Raw genomic sequence first — 20,470 nt, forward strand, 5'->3', positions numbered from 1 at the left:
AATGTTTATTAAGTGTGGCCCCCATACACACCCAGCTGTGCGCAAGACCTATCACTTGTGCTCAATCAAGTTGGAACTAATCAGAGAGGAAAAGTCAATGTCCTCTTCTCATGAACAGTCACCTCTATGACCTCATGCTCTTTGCTTAGACAACTGGTCCACTCAGGCTAGGTCCTCTCCTTTCACAGGTAGATGTGTAGTAGAAGCAAAAACCCCGAATAGTGATTTAAAGGAACGAGACCATCTTCCTGGCTCCTCTGTCTTAACCCCTGGATGACTGAAGGCAAGTGCCTTCACTTTTTCCAGAACTTTGACATTTCCAGCTGTACAAGGAGAATGAGCTCCTACGAAGCTCAAAAAGACAGAGGGCCTGGCAACATTTCGCAAAGTGGTGATGCAAACGTGATTTCTATTTCCAAGCCACACCACACACCTCCCCATCCTTCACTTTCACTTCCAGAAGTAGCACACTCCCCAGACCGGCTTGGCTGGCAGGCCTCCAGGGCAGGGACAGCTATATTTTAATTTGCCCAGCCCACTGACTTGATGGATTCTTTTTCTCCTCCTCCAGGGACTTTCCTAACTTCCTTCTGTAAACGAAGGAAGGAGCACATGAGCGCACTGTATATAAGTACGCTTGGGAAAGCTTTCTTCTTCTTCTTTTTTTTTTTCCTAAACCAAACTTGGTTTCTGTTGTAGGCGGTGCATTCCCTAGTGGGGCGGGGCCCAGTGTGTTGTGGAGGGGGAGGGGAGAGGCCAGGGGGAGGAGTAGGCAGTGATTAATGCACCCACTGTGAGAGCTTGTCTTCTATTTAATGGAGGGTCTCTCTGCCCAGGGGGGAGTCAGAACAGTCTGCGGACCAGCAGGAGGATGGCAGAGAATCTGGGGCTGGGCTTCAGGGAAACGGCCAGTGTGGAAATGCTGCCGGAGGAAGGCAGCTGCACGCCCAAAGCCAGAGCCAGGCTGGCAGCCAGGAGCAGCGCACGCTGGGCCCTCACCTGCTGCCTGGTGTCGCTCCCCATCCTGGCAGGACTTACCACCTACCTGCTCGTGGGCCAGCTCCGGGCCCAAGGAGATGCCTGTGTGTTCCAGGTAAGCACTGACCCAGGGTTCTGTGGACCCACTACAGACACCTAGCAGGAAGGACAGCTCTAGACAGACGCCCTTGACCCACCTCACTCCTGCTTCCCCATGCAAAGGAAGCAGACTGTGAGGACTGGAGAGGTTCTATTTGGTGTTTATCCTCAGTAATTCCAGGGGATGAATTGTGCCCCTTTATATTTATATGGAAACAATCTCCAGTAATATATTTTTAGATAATTATAATCATCTTGAATGGATAATCTGGGAACATTCTTTTTCTTTAAAAAAAAATAATAAACCTCCTTAAATTGCATAACTAACATGTGTCATCAAAGAAAGTTAGAAAACACAGAAAAGGCAAAGAAGATAATTATCATTACCCACAACTGCAGAGAGGTGACCACTATTGACACTTTGGGGTATATGCGTCTATATTTTTTAATAAGATGAAATTATTTGGAAACTCCAAACATGTTGTCATTTTATTTGTGGTTAGTAAATTCAAAGCAGCATGATAATATAGATGGTTATATTATAGTCTTATATATGTAGGTGCTATAATTTATTTAATAAACCCCCTTTCTTGGATTTAGAAATATTCTCTTTCAATGTTCAAGAAAGAACCTCTTGCCTGGTTATCTATCTTCAGATCTTGCTGGGGGCTTAGGTAGAGGAGTTTAGTCAAAAATGAATTTAAGGACAAGTCATAAGAGACTCAACCTCAGGAAACAAACTGAACGTTGTTGGAGGGGAATCAGGTGGGAGGGATGGGCTGCCTGGGTGATGGACATTGGGGAGGGTATGTGCTATGGCGAGTGCTGTGAATTGTGTAAACCTGGCGATTCACAGACCCGTACCCCTGAAACAAATAATAAATTATATGTTAATTAAAAAATGAATATAATCTATGGGGAGAACAATGGTGCCAAGTGGGGGCTATAAGTATCAAGAGAAACTTATTCTGGACTAGGAACATCAAAAATCTTAAAGACTGAAGACAGTGCCATTCAAATAATACACACATACACACACACACACACACACACACACACACACACACACACACCTGCATGGTCTGTGATGACAGATTTCATCTGAGTCCAAAGTATTAAATTCCAGAGGAGAAAACAGACTTTCCAGTTGGTTTACCAGGAAACCTGTCTTCTAAACAATGCTGGCTGACTTCAGAGCAGAAACACCAGGAGAGAGCAAGCAAGCCACAAGCCGTGGCTGAGGCGTAACTCTCCCCACCCCCTCAGGGTCAGCAAACAGACCTTGATTCTGGTGGCAGTGTCCAGGGCCACATGCCCTCATTCAGAAAACATAGAAAGAGTCAGACAGCCCAGAAATGCCATTCACGTCAGAGAAGAAATTCAAGGCATGGCAAGTCGGGCTGTGACCTCTAGGCCACCATGGAGCTGATTTCTACCAAGTCAAACCACAGTGTCTAGTTGGTGTTCTGGGACTCTGTGCTTTAGCCAGAAAGAGACCATTATACTTGAATGAGGCATTGTGTGGCCTCCACTAACCTGAACTTCCCTGGGTTCTAGAGGGAAACACTGCTTCTGCCTAAAATGTGGTGTTGAGATCCCCAGTTTGGCTGATGCCATTAAAAAACTCCTTTCTTGATCTAGAAGACCATCAGGCTCTGGAAGCACCTGAAAACCAGTCACCACCACTTGGTAGGGGGATACCATGGTCCAAAGGAGCCGTTGATTTGCACTATCAAAAAGAGAGTTGGAGACAAAGGCTGTCACCAGAGAGGAAGCCCCACGAGGAAAGGCATAAGTGCCTGTTCTCTCATAGCTACTCAAGAAATGAAAAGGCTAATAGTGCATTCTGTGACCCTTCTATTGATCTCTCTGGAGAGCGGAAACACAGAGGTTAGTGTGGTGGCTCGGCCAGACTGTAGAACTTCTCAGTCATCAGAAGAGGAGAAAAGGAAATAGGGGTGAGGCGGAGTCACGTGGAGCAATCAGAGTCCTGAAAAGAAACCACCTGGTCCATTCAAGAGTTTAAAGACGAATGTGTAAAGAGTTTGAAAAAAGTTAAAGAACAGTCTGCTTGCTGAGATGTAGGCAAATAAAAGGGAAACCGGAGGGCTGGAAGCATCCTGGGGTTAGCAATGGTGGGAAGCCAGTCATCACCTCTTAGCCTAAAGGGCCAGATGGAGGGAGCAGTTTTAGGGGAACCCAAGGAGAAAGAAAACATAAGAGAGGGCTAGCCTGCCTGCCAAACAGCAGGGAGGAAGCAGGAAGAAGGATGGGAGAACTGGCCATGCTCTGTTTCCTGCCTCTTATCCCACTGGCCAGACTGGAAGTCAAGCTCAAAAACCAGGAGGCAAGCTGTGCCCAGAAATCAGACTCAGGGGACATAGGGCAGGGCCGAGAAGGGCAAAGAGAGGTTCCCGTGGGCAAATGGAGAATAACCAGCTCAGAAAAGATGGAAGATAGGATTCAGGAGGGGAAGCTAAGTCACCAAGGACAGCGTGAGTGGGCATAACTAAGGTATCGTGGCTCGTAGATACTGATTTCGAATCCCAGCTCAGCCACCTCGGGCTGGGTAAAAATAGCCATGTGGCTTCATTTCTTTGAACCTGTTTCCTTTTCTACTGAAAGAGGATGCTAACATTAACTCCCTGGCAGTGCTAAGACAAGTGCAGGAGCAGCTTGTCGGATAGGAACGTGGGGAGAGTTACACAGCCGGCGCCTGGGACATACTCTTCATGGTTACACCAGGCATCAGGCAACTACTACCACAAAGCAACAGTGACTGGTATAGGAATGTTCCAGGTTTTTATCAGCACCAACCAAAACAGTTAAAAGAACTGTCCAAAATATACCAGTTTTAACCTGGACACTTCCTCCAGGGGGTGTGTAAGGAAATATTCGATGTGACAAAATCCTTACCCAGGTAAGCTTGCAGAGCAGAAATCAAAATCAGATTTGAAAAGGTTTGGGATAACTACCTTTACTGGAAGTGAATCAATTAAATACAGCCAATTAAATACCTCCATGCAGTGAAAACCTGTGGCCGATATTGTTTCTAAAAAAAAAATGATGCATCTCTATGGGTAAGAATGGAGAATTTCTCAAAGATATGTCATTAAGTGGGGAAGGGAAAGGTACATAACAGTATATAGAATTGGATACATTCCTTTTATATATATGTACACACACATATATATACATTCACATTTATGAATATGTTTTTAAATGCATAGACTATCTCAGAAAAAGGACAAAGAGATTGGTTGCTTTGCTAGCATCTAGCTTGGGGGCTTGGGTGACAGGTGAAAGAGAGACATTTTTAAACTTAGCCTCCTTTGTACACAATGTGTATGTTACATCTACAAAAAAAAAAAAACAGAGAGAGAAAGAGATAGTAAAGTGTTTTAGGATCATTGGACTCCTGGAGAATGTCGCATAGAGTCACGTGTTGGAAAAATCAGTTTGAAACCTGGCCTAGCCACTTCTTAGTCATGTTACATAACCTCCCTGCACCTCAGGTTCCTTATGTATGAAAAGGAATACTTAGAAATAAAGTATTTAAAGTGTCTGGCAGAAGGTAGGAGATTAGTAAATGGTAGCAATTATTATTATTATGACTGAGGAACTTCCCTGCTCATAGCCATGACATCGTACACCATAACTTCTCCGCCTGCTCTGGAATCTGCCATCACCGGGCCAGAGAGCAGGTTTGAGCACTGGAGGGCCTTTCTTGGTCTCTGATGTTTGCAAACTATCTCCCTCCTTCCTTCTCCACCTTGGTCTTGCATCAACAACCTACACTCCAATCCATTCTTTACCCAGCTGTGCTAGACCATGGCCTGGGCCTTCTTTGGGCCCTAGTGGGTTCCCTTGCTCTCAGGCTGGGTGTGTGGGCCCCATGCTGGCTTATAGGTGCCCGGAGACCAGGCTGCATCTTCCCCAGGCACTGCCCTGGCTCACACAGGGTCTGTAGTCCAGGCAGGACATAATGCACTGAGCAGGCCCCCAGTACTGTGCAGCACATTGGTAGGGGAGTCATGAGACACAACTTCCTTGGACTGCACCCCTGTCTCTGTCCTTCTCTTCCAGTGCTGCTTCTGGAATCCCCACATGCTAACCCCAGATTCTCCTCACTTCCCTGCAATCTCCCTTCCACTTCTTCCTGAAAATCCCTGCAAGGCTCCTAGTCCTTGATCCCTGCTCGCCTCTCCCCTGAACACCTGTCCCTGAGACCCCTACCCCCACCCCAGTCTCCATCCAGAAAAATAGGACCCCATAGGGATGCCAGCTGAGGCTACAGAGGGATGAAGGGTGACCTTATAATAATAACTTATTAGACACCAGACACCGATCTAAGCATCTTCGTACCTAAGGTTTTTGGAAGACTAAATGAGATCATGCCCACAAGCCCTTAGCCTGGTATCTGGCGTATATGCCTATGTGAAACATTTGCTGTTATCACAAAATACATCATCTGGGTTAGTCCTTGAAATCACACAATGAGGAAAGTGCCACTATTATCTCCATTTTAGAGGTAATGAGCTGCAGCTTAGAAAGCCCAAGCCATGGGCCCAAAGTCACACTGAGTGTGACATTGGGATTCAAATATTCCTCCAAAGTCCACTGTGCTGGTCTGTCTATGGTGCTAACCCAGCAAATCCTTCACTTCTTGGGGTGGTCAGGAGCATCTAAGAAGGATTTCCTAAAAAGTGCCTGTCACATAGCAAATGCTCAAGAAATGCGAGTCTCTTTCCTCCCGTGGGGTCACCTTGCTGTCCCTGGCACACAAAAGGCACTCACTAAGTGTTAGTTGGGTGGCAAAGAGAGAGAGGAAGGGATACACAAGGTACCTGACCTCCTAAGCCATCTGCTCCCCATTGGTCGAAGGGAGAGGTGAACCCACTTTCTTCATAGCCCCGTGCTAAGCATTCTGCAAGACGACGTCGGCAAGCTCTTGCCATGAAGTAGATGTTCAACAGACACGATTTCCCTGCTTACTCCATCTTGGGTGTGAGCCTTTTTGTCTCACTCAGGCTGTTTCCTCTTTGGAAATGGGGACTGTTCTGACAATCCCTTTCCAGGATTGTCTAGAGAAAACAAACAGATGGCTGAGATAAAAGTGCTTTGGAAATTGCAACACACGGAGCCCTCCGTGGCTTTACCCCTGCTCTAGCCTCTGCAGGTCCTGACACACCAGGCAGAGGAGACTGCTCACTCTGAAGGTCACGCTGGAGGTAAAGGGCAGGAAGACCGGAACTGGTGAAGGGGTGTGAGGGCAGGGTGAGCCCCACCATGGGCATGAATCACAACATCTGTTACATCTCTGAGCTGATGACTCCAAGATCCATTCCTTCACCTGTTAAAATAAACACACACACGGGACACCCAGGTGACTCAGGCAGTTAAGCATCTAACTCTTGATTTCAGCTCAGGTCATGATCTTAGGGCCGTGAGATCAAGCCCTGCCTCAGAATCTATGCTCAATGTGGAACCTGCTTAATATTCTCTCTCTCCCCCTCTCCATCTGCCCCTCTTCTCCTCTCTTCCTCTCTAAGAAACATATAAATAAATAAACACACACATTACTCCATGCCCAGGACCTGTAAGAGGTCATCTCCCAGCCTGGTCTCCTTAATGAAGCCCAGCCACTGACTGCAGTAACAAAGATAGGATTTGAAATGGATGGAGGGCACATTCCATTCCCTCAAGCTCTTTGCACTGGAAGGAGCAGAAGTCCAGAAGCCAAACATAGAGGGAGGAAGCCTCTTCTGTTGGGAGAAGGAGGAGGCCATCCAGAGCTCCTAAAGGATCCAAACCTGCCGCTGGTCATAGAGAGACCAAAGGATGTCTTCTGTATACCACCAAAGTGGTGAAACCAAAGGGAGCTTATGCAGAACCAACAACATGCAACACAATGTTGACCAAGCCCAAAGAAAGAAGGAAGGTGAATTGGATATCCACTGTCTGTGTGGGCTTCCTCAGGCATCAGGATGCTCCCAGGAGGAAAGAATGATGCCTGCCTTCAGTGATGAGGAGACTGAGTCTCACCAAGGCTAGGTGACTTAGCAAAGTCAAATTGCTAGGAAACCCTAATGCTGGGATTTCCACAATTGCTCACCTGCCAACACCACCCAGAGGGGTTCTTAGCTCTGCATCCCTCTGAATGTTGGGTGTGAAGCCCTGTCCAGTGCACTGGGAAGGGTAATGAATCAAAATGACCTTGGAATAAAACATTTCCAGGTTGGATTTAGCCTTGCGCAAGTACAAATAGAAAAAAGTGAAAGGCAAAACTGAGGAGGCAATGAATGGTCTGTGTGTTTCTCCTAGAAGTGCTGGGAGGGTGTTATGGGTCATAAAACATTGATGTTTTTGCAACTGCAGCATTTATGACATCAAGAAATGGATCTCTCTTTCTGTTTACGAGTATACTAGATGGTGGGTATGGGACATGGGTGAAAGGCCAAATGGGTTGTTAGTTAAAATACACTCAAGGGATTTGTTTCTGGGGAAATGCCAATAAGAGGATCTGAAAGATCATCTTGCTTCAGGTTCCATGGTCCATGGTGTTTACTCAGCTGAAGTTTATGGGGCTCCTGATGCAACACCGAGGTCTGCCCTTGGTCTGAAAGTTCAGATCCCAGACCCTCCATCTACTCTTTGACCTTTGGCTTACAAAGCCTCTAAAAAGGTGATGCCCTCCTTTGAGAGTAATTGGAGTGGTAGCCATAAACCCCGGTATAGGACCTGGCAGCTGGGGAGCATGAGACTACATAGCAATCTCCCTCCATCCATCCTTTTCCTTCTCCGGTTGAATTATTAGAGTAATTCCAAAAATGTGTCAGGGATTGCCAATCAGCATAGCCAAAAAAAAAAAAAAAAAAGTGAGAAAAAAAAAAGAAAGAAACTCAAACAAGAGTGAAAAATCCCCTGACCTATAGAAACTAAGGGGTAGAAAGCACCGGCTTGCTTTGCTTAGGTTCGTCAATGCTGGTAGCCACAGGCACCCCACTGTACTAACACGAATCCTCACGGGCAAACACATTTGCCTTTTCTGACTCTGACTCCTGGCCAAAGCTCACAACCTTCCAGAAACATCTCTGGAGCCATGACCAACCAAAGCCTGATGAAAAACATGGAGGTGCCAGTAACTAAAAGATTATGGCCATATTAAGTTTTAATTTTTTAAAATGTAAACAAGAACTCAACAGTTGGCATGTATTCTAATATAAAAAGGTCTCTTTTTTTTTTTTCTTAGTTTTTTTCGATTGCCAAACTCAGGCAAAAGTCACTGAGGTCAAACCCACTTTCGTCTTCTGGCTCTCTTTTCTACCTGTCTTTCTGACACCTGAACGTCAGCATATTTTGTGGGTTGGATAATCCGGCAGAAGTACCAGGCACTGTCTGAGGCACCAGAAATCTGTTGGTGAGCAAGAGAGACAGACCAGGTCATCGCCCACAGGCAGCTTGGATTGTACTAGAAAGTGAAAAGCTTTGTTGCCAATGAGAGAGGGCACTGACCCAGCTCAAATGTATAAGCCTTCCCCCAAATAAGCTACTAACTCTTTCGCCTCAGATCTCCTCTTCATTCATTCTTGCTTCCCATCACAAAAATCTTCCTCCCATGAAGAGGCATTATTAAGAGAAGCAGCAAGGGAAGGCTGTCGATGTTCTTGGAAAGAGAGTCCCAGCTGATGTTCTTGGGGACTCTTGGACTGCTGAGGTCTTCAGCACCTGCTGACTGGCACTATCACAGGCTCCAGAGGAATAGCAGACTCTAGGCCCCTAAAATGTGTACACGTCCAACCACACATGAAGATAACTGTGTGCCCAAGTTACAGAAAATCCAGCAAAGAGGGAAATGTGTTCACGTCGCAGATACATGCTAATGACAGGGAGACTGAGCCAAAGGGAATGCTCCCGTCTCTTAGCTGAGTGTCTGCTTAGACAAAAATAAGCAGATGTTCAAGAAGATTTCTCAGCAGAGTACTAAATAAAGCCGAAGGCCAGCTGGGACAATACCATTTCAGACAGAAAAGGATTCAACCATGCTCTCCCCAATTCTTCCCCTTCAGTTTCAGCCTCGCCAAAGACCAGTTGTTGTTTTTTGGTTTTTTTGTTTTGGGTTTTTTTGTTTTGTTTTGTTTTTAATCAGCTCTGATAACAGCAAATAAGGAAACAGGCTACAGAATAAGCTCATTTCTAGGCTGCTTCTGCACCCCACCCCACCCCACCCCCAAAGCCCATCAAAGTTATTGATGCGGGGCAAGTAGTCACATCAATTGGGTTTAGGTTTTCCAGTGCAACTGTATTCACAACATTATGCTGAATGTATATATGGGTTCATATGGCAGCAGAAATCCTTGTAGTTTCCCAGCTGCTTCCATGCTTTTTTGGGCCTTCATACTCTTGCACAAGTTATTAGCCTTGTCTGGAAGGGTCATTACATTTTATCACCTGGCTAATACCTGTGGGACCTGTAAGACTCACTTCAGAGGTAATTTCCCCTGATTCCCCCACTTCTGGGCCGGGTTCCTGTTTTCTGAGCTCTGTGTTTCCCCTGCTGTCACGGTGCATGTAGCTGCTGGTATTCGTCCATCCACCTCACTGGAGGGGGAACTGATCCGGAAGTGAGAGGACACAGTGACTTAGGGACAGGGAGTCTAGAGTGGACTGGCCTGGGTTCAAATCCTACTTCTCCACTTTCCAGCTGTGGGACACCGGGCAAGTTACTTAACCTGATTGAGCCCCCTTTCCAATATAAGGGAATGAATAGCAGCTACCTTAAGAGTCGTCACAAAGCTGAAGGAGATGAGGCGTGCAAAAAGCGTAGCAGAGCAAGGCGCCCCTCCTGGTTCAACAGATAGTAGCTACACTTCCTGCATCTTCCAAGTCCTTCAAATCATTCTGGGGTTGCCTCTCATGGCTGCAGCACAGAGTACCCAGAGAGGAAGAGATAGTGGGTAACAAGAATGGGGTGGTCAGCTGGGACCTTGAATGCCAAGATAGGTATTTGGACCTGTGTCTAGAAGGCCATGGGGAGCCATTGAAGGTTTATGGACAGAATTGTGTCCCCATAGAGTGATGCTTTAGAAAAAGCACTCTGAGAGCAGGTGAGGAGATTTCAAGACAAGGAGAACCAGATGCTAAAGGCCCAGTTAAGAGGCTGATGGGAAAAATCCAGTAGAACAGTGTGCTGAGGCCTGTGAGAGCGGGAGAGGGGGAGGGAGGCATCAATGAGGAAAACTGCAAAATAGAAATGACAGTTTGGGTTTGTGGGAGAAGAAAGCAGCAAGTTTCAAGCCTGGAAACTGAAGGCAAGCAGTTGCCCAGCCATTCACAGAATTAGGATGTAGACGATGGAAAGACAATGGGGTCTGTTGTTCAAAGACTAGATCTCTGCCCTCAAGAAGGCTTCCAGTGGAGGTTAGGTAGCATGGCTTGGGACTAAAATGAGCCTAGCAGTCTGGCCTTTAATGAGATCACTGCAACTGCAGACCTGCTCATGGTCCTGCTGAGCAATGACACGGCTACACCCGCATGACCACACGGACATGTGTAGAGAAGGCCATGCACACAGCACCACCCCAGAAGACACATGTAGACATTCAAAACACATCAGCTTCTCCCTCCCCCACTGCTGAAGCTGTCTGCTGTCACACCCACATGGACACACAATTCCTCATTCACAAGTATGATCTCACACACACACACACACACACAGGCTCTAAGATATAGAACTGGTCACATGAGGATCCCTGTCAGTGGGAACTATGTAGTTACAAGGACCCAATCAGAACCTTCTGAATTGAATCAATATCATATCAGAGAAGGTTTTCTTGGAAACGGTAAAATGTAAGCTGGTGAGTTTATCCCTAAGCCAAGGACTTAGCTTTGCTTAGCTTTCCTCCTGAGCTTTTGTGTTCAAACACAGTGATTCCTTCATTTCCTATGCGTTCTTTGCCCTGACTCATACATCTGATTGGATCCTTATCTCAAACCCAGGGATTATCTGAGGCTAGGGATGTTATTTTTCCCATTTTTCAAATAAGGGCACCAGAGCTCAGAGAGGAAGCATGTCTTGCTCAAGATTGTATTGTTGATAAATGGTGATGGCAGGACTCAAATTCGGGTCTGTCTCCAAAGCAATTACTCTTCCACTCCTGTGCGGTATCTGAAATGGTTCACAAGCTAGGATTGCAAAAATGGACATGTCTCCATGTAATGCACAGAGAGAAGGGGCTGGTGGGAAGGAGAACAGAGCCCCTATTTCATTTTCTGTATCATTTTTTAAAAAAATAGTTCTAATTTTAAATCATGGTGGAAAAAAAGAAAATAAAGCAAGTGCCGTCATTTGTTCGAGTAATAGAAGCAGTGACAGATGTCAGAGCATCCTAGAAGAGAACAGGGAAGGCTCTCAGGACAGAAATTTACAGTTGAGCTTCCAAGATAAGTGTAGGAGAAAGAAGGTCATTGGGGTGCTGAAGGAGGAAAGGGGAGTGCTTGGACGCAAGATTCCCCTCCAATGAGTATTCTCATTGCCATGTCTGTCATCTCAGGTGCCTAGGTTGGGTAGCAGCAGCACCTTAATCATGCCCTTGTTATGGGTAGCTGTGGGGTTGGGTGACAAAAGGACCACAGGTGGGCTGAATCATATCTTTCTTTTCCAACAGACTTCAAAAGGACTAGAGTTTGGATCTTCACATCAGCGAGCTTGTAAGTGTGTTCATATTTGTTGCCTTTTCTTGTGGGGAACAGAACATTTAGTAGTTTGGGTAGGTATGTGGGAGGTTCAGAGGGATGAAAATCCAGAGGATAAGTAAGTTTGCTTCCCAGTCACTAAAGAGACAAAATGGCACTGTGGCCAAGTGCTTTGCCTATGGAGGTGATGGTCTTTGGGCAAATAATGTCACCTGTCTCTATCTCAGTTTATTCACCTATAAATTGATTATAATGGTACCTACCTTCTCAGATTAGTGTGGATTGAATCAGTTAATTCCTGTAAAAGTATTAGAACAATGCCTAATCCTACCTGCACCCTACCCCATTTCTTAAATCATCCAGATGCTTCAGTGGATATGGCTACAGGGACCCTGAATAAGGCCAAAGGCCAGTTTGCCCCCCACCCCTGAAGCAGCAGCAGGGAGGAAAGGGCAATGTGAGTTCATTGAGCATAGACCATGGGATGAGAGCACTCTCCATTCATGATAGCAATGGATGTGCCCATCTTTGAGATGAGAAAACAGTCTTGGGCAGGTTGGAAACTTGCCCTAAGTTATGGGCCAAGATTCATTTGTGTCCAAGACTCTTCCTCCTGAGGCTTCTCTGTCCCTTAAAAAAAAAAAAAAAATGACAACAATCCACGATGGACCAAGCTGCAGGAGAGGAATGTTTCTCTCCAGTTGCAGGCACCACACGACTCCAAAAATACCATCTTTACTCCAGCCACCCTGACTGACACAAAGCCTATCTCTCCTTTCCTTACAGATGCATCTTCCGGTGCTGGTGGAGATAAGCCAAGGGCACATCTGACAGGTATTTCTCCCTGGTGTGTTTTCCAGGAGATCATGTATGGGCCATGGGCCCAAGAGTTCTTTCAGCAGGTTTGCCAAAACTCATTCTAGTAGCTTCAAACCAGAAAAGACACACCTTGGTAACAGACTTTTTCTCTCAATTGAGGGTTTTTGGATGTCTTCCTCCCTTAAGGGGTCCAAAGGCCCATGTCTCTTGGGCATTCTCTTTCAGATTCTATCAGTCCTCTCCCTTTCTCTCTTGTCTCTCTCTTTCACACACACGCCCTCAGTCATTCAGAAATGGCTTCCTCAGACGTGGTGATTTGCATAATTCTGAATCTGGTCAAAGATGAAAGACCCCTTGAGTTGTTAAATGTATTGAGTCCCTCTGTACCCCATTCAAGATGAAATGATTAGACATCTGCATTCAGAGAGACATTTGTGAAGAATTTTTGTTGATGTGAGAGATTAAAAGCAGCCTCAGAATATCACCAGCTGACCGGTTTCTCAAGCCTAGTGTCGACCTTTCTGGCATCTGATGCCTGAAATTGCATATACATCTAAGACTCCAGAGAAAAGAACGAGACTGTGCACACATATGTGTTAAATACCCGTTAAAAAGCCATGGAGTTAAAAATGAGCATACTCTCCTGACCTACAGGAAAATTCGCAGCCCACAGGGGAATGTCCTTGGGGCCCAAGACATGTGACTTACATATGACCAAGAGGAAAATGTTTGTGGTGAGTCCTGAGTGAGAACTAGGACAAGACAGACACCAAGTCACCAGTCACTTATCACTTGCCTTTAAGAATGGGAGAGATTGAACAAGCTGGGCAGGAAAATCCTAATAACAGAGTGTGGGGATATCACCCCTCTTCCTACTGAGTGGGGGAGCCGGGGGAGGTAATCTAGGTTCTATTGAGCTCCTCGTGTGTACCAGGCACTGTATGAGGCATTTTACAAATATGATCTCAATTAATTCGCATGTGAGCACAACAAGGGAGGGTGACTGAGGCTCTGACAGGCCAAATCACTTGTCCCAAGTCACATACATGACTTGGAAGAGCTGAGATTCGAGTCTGACTCTTAGACGTGCTGTTTCCATTACAACCTACTTCCCATCCTAACTACCACTTGCTGCCACGTTGACACAGAGCGAATCACATGCCAGTTCAACAAAACTCACTTTGTCTGGAGATTAAATTATTATTTTTCTTGTTTTTGCTCATGTCAGAGGATTTTTTTTTAATCTACTGCGTCATCCACAAAGGCGTGGAGATGATCAAGGGTGATTCATAAAAATGTCTTTCACAGATTTTGCAAAGAAGTGACAGAGTTCTCCCAAGTTCACTGAGTGTGGGGGCCAGAGAGACGACGTGCCTTCTGAATGTATGTCACTGTTCAAAATAAGCCAGGGTCTAGTCGGCATCGGCAAAGATGTTTAAGAAAAATACAAGAACCGGGTTTCTAGGCAGCCACTGGGTCTGAAAGTTGCTAAATATTTCCTTAAAGATAACCTATCCCAGGGGCACCTGGGTGGCTCAGTGGGTTAAGCCTCATGGGTCCTGGGATCAAGCCCCACATCGGGCTCTCTGCTCAGCAGGGAGCCTGCTTCCCCCTTCTCTCTCTGCCTGCCACTCTGCCTACTTGTGATCTCTCTCTCAAATAAAAAATAAATAAAAATACTTTAAAAAAAAGATAACCTATCCCAAACGGTGGCTGATAGCACATATCAGGGATCGCTATGGACTTCTGAAGCAGTCGTAGAAAATTAAAGTACGTTTTTATTTTCCTAAAATGTATTAGTTTTACTGGATGTTATCTTATTGGAAATCAGTGGTTTGGTTCTAGTCATTTTTTCTGCTATCCACATACTTCATAAAAGCACTCATTTAGGGGCGCCTGGGTGGCTCAGTGGTTTGGGCCACTGCCTTCGGCTCGGGTTGTGATCTCGGGGTCCTGGGATCGGGTCCCGCATCGGGCTCTCTGCTCGGCGGGGAGCCTGCTTCCCTCTCACTCTCTCTGCTTGCCTCTCTGCCTACTTGTGATCTCTCTCTGTCAAATAAATAAATAAAATCTTAAAAAAAAAAAACCACTCATTTATATGCCCAAGTATATAATGTATCCTTGTAAAAATGTAAACATTAAGAACATATAAAAAGATATGCAGGGAAATAGGCTTATTTTTTAGTCTGCCAAAATGAGAGATGCTGGTTTAGTTGGGGAAAGTAAATATGTGTTGTGTACTTGCCATAGTCAGCCTCATGATAAAAATGTCCATGTCTCTTCTTTTCACTTGATTTTCCAAATGAGACTAGGAAGGGGCTTTTCTCCAGCTCACAGACAGGAAATCAAGACTCAGAGAGAAGGGACCTCCATCACTGACTAAAAACATTGCACACCATAGAGCTGAAGTGGCCCCAAGCCCTGGTCCCTTACACTCCACAAGCCAATTACATCGGCTTGTATTTTGGCGTCAGAGGAACATTTCCAGAATATTCTGGATCTCTGGTTCCAATATCTGTCCTGCATGTTGATTTTTTATTAATCACCACCTGAATTTCAATAACTTTGGACCGTATCATTGCAGGGGAGCTACAGGGAACATCTGATTCCCTAAAATGCCCTCTCTTTGTAGTAGGGTATGTCTGAAACAAAAGGCTAATGAAAGTGAATGCAGTTTAGAGGGTATTCCTAATAGTTGGGGATTTTATATACACCATCCCTTTTCATCCTTTCCATGGATATTTTTATATCCTTGTTTAAAAAAGAAGGGAGGCGCCTGGGTGGCTCAGTGGGTTAAGCCTCTGCCTTCAGCTCAGGTCATGATCTCAGGGTCCTGGGATCGAGTCCTGCATCAGGCTCTCTCTCTGCCTGCCTCTCTACCTACTTGTGATCTCTCTTTGTCAAATAAATAAATGAAATCTTAAAAAAATTAAAAATTAAAAAAAAAGAGGAAAGATATGGCATATGAAAAGAAAATCCTGACTTAGTAAGGAGAGCGTTTTTGCAAAAGGATTATTGCACAGTGGGAGAAAGGAGAAGGATGATCAGCGGCAATAGGGGAACGCTCTGGCCAGGTCGTCTGCGAGTGTCTGAAGGGTCAAGCTAAAAGGGGCTTTCTTTTACAGAAAAGAGTGAACAGAGCTAGAAAGAACAAGGAAAGAAGTGGGATAAAGGTTGGCATGTTAGCATCAGAAAATGCTTTACCCAAAGGCCAGCCTATTCTCAGGAGAGGGTAGGCCAAACCTCGGGGGCCTGGAGGCAGGAGAGAAGCTGAACCAAAGTTTGGTTGACAAACATTATGTTCCCATGGATCATTGAGGACAGTACAGTTCTGCTAATCATTTATGAGGCAGAGAATGGCAATTTGGAGATTCTGGTGTCTGGTCTTGCCAAAGGTACCCAGGGAGGGGAAAGGGGACCCATCAGTTTCATTTAAGTCATTTGGAGAAGAGGTTTTTCTGTTTTCTGAAATACAAAAGAGTAAGATTTCTTAACCTTCAGTATTTCCCAGAATCCCAGAGCTCAGGTAAAATTCTAAATTATCAGGAAAGAAAATTCTGGCTCAGAGAGGCAAAGTCATTTGTCCCTAGGATGCTACTCTCTGAACAAAAATATGTTTCTTCTTACATCTCCTCCACTCATTGCTCCTCAAGAAGCTTGTTAGCTGTTGGTTTCATTCAATCACTTTACTCTGAAAATAATATGAGACTCTTTTTGGCAAAGTCCACAGATTCTGACACGAGCAAATTTAACCTCTCTCTTGTCTTTGCAGTTGTCAGACAAAGTCCCACGCAGTCCTTGAAAAATCAGTTTCCGGCTCTGCACTGGGAACATGAACTTGGCTTGGCCTTTACCAAGAACCGGATGAACTATACAAATAAATTCCTGGTGATCCCAGAGTCGGGAGACTACTTTGTTTACTCCCAGGTCACGTTCCGGGGGATCACATCTGAGTGTGGTGAAATCCGCCAAGGGAGCCGACCAAACAAGCCAGACTCCATCATCGTAGTCATCACCAAGGTAACAGACAGCTACCCCGAGCCGACCCAGCTCCTAATGGGGACCAAGTCAGTGTGTGAAGTAGGCAGCAACTGGTTCCAACCCATCTACCTAGGGGCCATGTTCTCCTTGCAGGAAGGGGACAAGCTGATGGTGAACGTCAGTGACATCTCTTTGGTGGATTACACAAAAGAAGATAAAACTTTCTTTGGAGCCTTCTTGCTGTAGGGGTGAGGCAAGCATCCTCGTGTGAAGGTCCTCTGCCTCCTAGTTCTTAATTTTCCTTCACTCATATGTAACTATAACAAGGTTTTTGTTTTTGTTTTTGTTTTGGAGCATTCCACAGAAACAGTGGCTTAGCTATGAAATTTGAAGCCCAAAATTTCGTACTCTATATGCCTTACTGATGAGAATCTTAACCAGAAAACGACAGAACAGAGCTGACATATGACTGTGGTTGCTTGGAAAAGGGGTGAGTTTCTAAACACTGAGACATGACCACCAAATGAACGGAGGTCTACTCGGAACATTTCCACCCCATTCGTACCACACACTGGTCACCAGTGGGCCCAATTATTGTGGGATTTGATCATGAAACATTTGCTTCAGTTCAGGAGCCCTTGACGAAAATCCAAAGCCCTGGAAAACAGTGTAAACCCTAGGGCAAAATCCTTCAACAGTTTCTCCAAACACATACTTTAAATCCTTGTCTTAAAAAAAAAAATGAGAAGGGAGCTGGTATTTCCCATGAAAATTCAAAAGGAAGGAAGGAAGGAAAAAATTGAGAAGAGCAACCCCTCCTTTTATTATGTACACAGGCATGAAAATAAGCAAGTGTGAGTTCCACGTGCATATCAAATATACAACAATAGCATTTACTCGACACTGCGTTCTTGAGCACTACCTTAACCCAGAAGATATTATGAAGAATAAGACAGACTGTTCAAAACTTAAATGAATTCCAGTCCCTGGTTCCTGATTAAATATCATTCAACGTCCTCCAAGTCCTAAAACAATATCTCATCCGACACTAGTATGTAAGATTTCTGAAGCTCTCCAGACTGCATAAGATATCCAGCTGATTAGGTCACCCAAGAAACTCTAGCCAACTAGACTGGCTCTGCAACAAACCAGATCAATGCCCAGAGACAGCAGACTCATTCTCTGGTAGATGGGTGCGGGGACAGTCAATCACCAGATCTAGAGACGTTAACTTAGATCATCTTCGAGGTGTGACTCACAATTTTATCAGGGTATTTTTCTCTTAAAATCTTCAAGGGATTTCAATATGGGCTGAGCTAATCAGCCCAGCCAAGACTTCTCCCTGTAAGAAAGGCTGGACATTAAGAAGGTCCCTCCTGCCTGTCAGTGACTTCGTACTCTCTAATCTGTATGATTTTTCCTGCACTGATATGCCAAGGGTAGGAGGAACATCTCGGCTCTTCACCTCCATTGACTCGTCTATAAAGTAGGAATCCACCAGTTTGTTCCCAGGATCAAATGAGCTCCTGGGGGAGGAAACACGTTCGCTCTGAGCATTCTGTGCAGTCAAAGAGCAGGTCGGTATGACATGGACCATGACCTCCAGCACGCTGGCTCCAATTATCAACACTACCCATTGCAGGAGACCTTCACGAATGGGTCTAAAAGCCAACTGGGCACCCAAATCACTCTAACACTTGTTGCCAGGAGACTACAGAGGCATGAAGGTGTGTGATGGGGCTTCTGAGCGGGATGATTGGTGTTGCAGTACTTGATCGATATTTGTTGAGTTATATAAAATAAAAATTGATTTCTGGCTTCTCTGTGAGATTAGGGCTCTCGAGCCTTCTCAGCGCAGTGAGCCCAGGGCTCTGCAGGAGCAGAGAGAAGGGTGTGGTGACCTCCACCTGATTCAGAAGAGTCTCCATAAAGGAAGTGAAGCCTGAACCCGTCCTGAAAGAGGGTGGGCGGACAACAGATGGCCTCAGAGAAAGGGCATCTGAGACGGAGGAATTACCCTTTACTTAAAGCAGAAAGGAAAGGTTTCTCAGTAACTATAAAACCAGCTTGATAAGACAATGCTCCTTCAACCTACTCCTAGAACAATGTTTGCTGGCAGATCGGGATAATTTTTATCAACGACTCCAGGGTGCCTCCAGGATCAGAACTCCCATCCCATGGAGAACATAAAATGGTCTGGCTGGGTTTGCCTGCATCCCAAACGTGGGATGCAGGACAGGATGTGCATGGAAGAGTCCAGAGTGACCCCGCTCACCTTCTCCACTACAAGGAACTCTGGTAACCAAGGGTCTTCAGACCCACCCACTGCACCTATAGAGATCTGGCGGATTTGGAAGTTCATCCAAGAAACAGAAGTTTCCTGCTATCCTAAAAGACTCGACCACTTGCAGAAACTGTCACTTACTTATTTTGGTCCCATCATAAGCTGGTTTATTGAAAGGTGTGTTGTGCTGAACTAATCCCACCTAAATTTGTTAAATCCTTATATCTTGTACCGTTCAGAAAGGACCAGCCAAGCATTTCCAGTAGGACTCGAGTCAAAACTTCTGTTTGCTAGGCATTCTTTCTGTGGCCAAAGTTAGTGCACTAGTTTTAAAAAACAAGGCAAGAGAATGCTTGAGAACATGCTGGTCTCCTAAGAGGAGTAAATGAGATACAGTCAAACACAAGGCAAGGGAAGAAAGAGCAGCCTATGTGCTTCAGAAAATAGTGAATTTGGGGGGAAAATGCTCTGCTGGTCCAGTGTGTCTCAAAAGGCTGAATTCCAATCAATTCCACATTTACTGCGTGCCTACTCGCTCTGGGGACACAGAGAGAAATTATTTTAGTCTCAGACGGGTTCATTCTAACCGCTCAGCCCCTCCATGGTCTGCAGACCCTTTCATTTATATGGGTAGTATTAGCTAAATAATTAGCCAACTTTAGGCGTGTGGGTATTTTCTCATTCAGAAAATGAGTGCCATCTGATGAAGGGTGATCATTAACAAAGTGATTTGTGTTTATGCTAAGTGGTTTTTCAAATCGCTGCTCATAGAGTTTTCCGTTAATAAAAGGGGATACGATAAAGATAGCATTTTAGAGTAGAATCCATCATTTAAGCCACACGTGCAGATAGGTTATCCTCTCCTGGATAGAGAGAATGCCTAGCAAGGCCCTGGACACCCTTGAAAATATGAGAACCTGCGGATGAGCCAGGAAAAGATGAGAACCCGAGAGGTGTTCTGAAAGGGCCATGTGCCTTCAGAAAATGCAGGAACCATGATCAAAATGCAGGGGGTACTCGCATTTTGACCCTAGCCCAGTTTAGATCTGTTTGGCAGAACTGCGTGGCTTCGGCCACGAAAATTCCTAAATGTTTTGACTCGGGTACAGTAGGACTTTCACATCCTGAAAATGTCTGGTTCCGTTCAACAACAGGGCATACCGGGTCCCTTGGCTCCGTTTCAGCCTAAGCTACGTCACCCCAGAGGAAGTTCCACCTCCGCGCTCGTCAGTAACCCCTCTGGATTATAAAAGTTTGGCAAGCTTACTGTGCATGAAGCACGGCCCTTGCCAACATTCTCTTGCAAGGTATTTTCCCCAGTCCTTCCCCAGTCATGTTCCCCTGATTGCGACACTGAGGCTTAATTCTTCAGGAGAGGATTGTGCATTATACTCTGCACCTTTGCAAAACACAGGCAGCAGTTTCTTGTCTCAAGCTGTCTTGCTGTCCAAGGGCTCAGAGTCCTGAAAGCGTTTTGCCGTGTGCAGCGGAAATTTTTTTTCCGTGTGCACCCCTCTCCTGGATATTCGATGTGATTGCATCATCGTGGCAGCTGGGCCTGGGGAGAAGACAGTGGACAGCTAACCCCTGAATCCTTCTGCTCTGATGGTGAAG

At 45.5% G+C, this 20,470-nt stretch overlaps 1 protein-coding gene across 1 annotated transcript; it reads left to right on the forward strand.

The window, feature by feature from the left end:
• Positions 1-830: 830 nt before the first annotated feature.
• TNFSF15 (TNF superfamily member 15) lies at positions 831-18,022 on the forward strand. The gene is made up of 4 exons (XM_046023555.1): positions 831-1,093; positions 11,745-11,787; positions 12,559-12,606; positions 16,364-18,022. The coding sequence occupies exons 1-4, from the start codon at positions 872-874 to the stop codon at positions 16,816-16,818; spliced, it is 768 nt and encodes a 255-aa protein (XP_045879511.1). The 5' UTR covers positions 831-871; the 3' UTR covers positions 16,819-18,022.
• The last annotated feature ends 2,448 nt before the right edge of the window (positions 18,023-20,470 follow it).

Source organism: Meles meles, chromosome 11 (genome assembly GCF_922984935.1).
Source record: "Meles meles chromosome 11, mMelMel3.1 paternal haplotype, whole genome shotgun sequence".
Lineage (NCBI taxonomy): Eukaryota > Metazoa > Chordata > Mammalia > Carnivora > Mustelidae > Meles > Meles meles.

Excerpts from the sequence above, each read along its gene's own strand:
- TNFSF15 (XM_046023555.1), top strand. The coding sequence starts at position 872 with ATGGCAGAGAATCTGGGGCTGGGCTTCAGGGAAACGGCCAGTGTGGAA. Across the intron at positions 1,094-11,744 it reads GAGATGCCTGTGTGTTCCAG|ACTTCAAAAGGACTAGAGTT; the intron begins GTAAGCACTGAC and ends CTTTTCCAACAG. Across the intron at positions 11,788-12,558 it reads ATCTTCACATCAGCGAGCTT|ATGCATCTTCCGGTGCTGGT; the intron begins GTAAGTGTGTTC and ends CTTTCCTTACAG.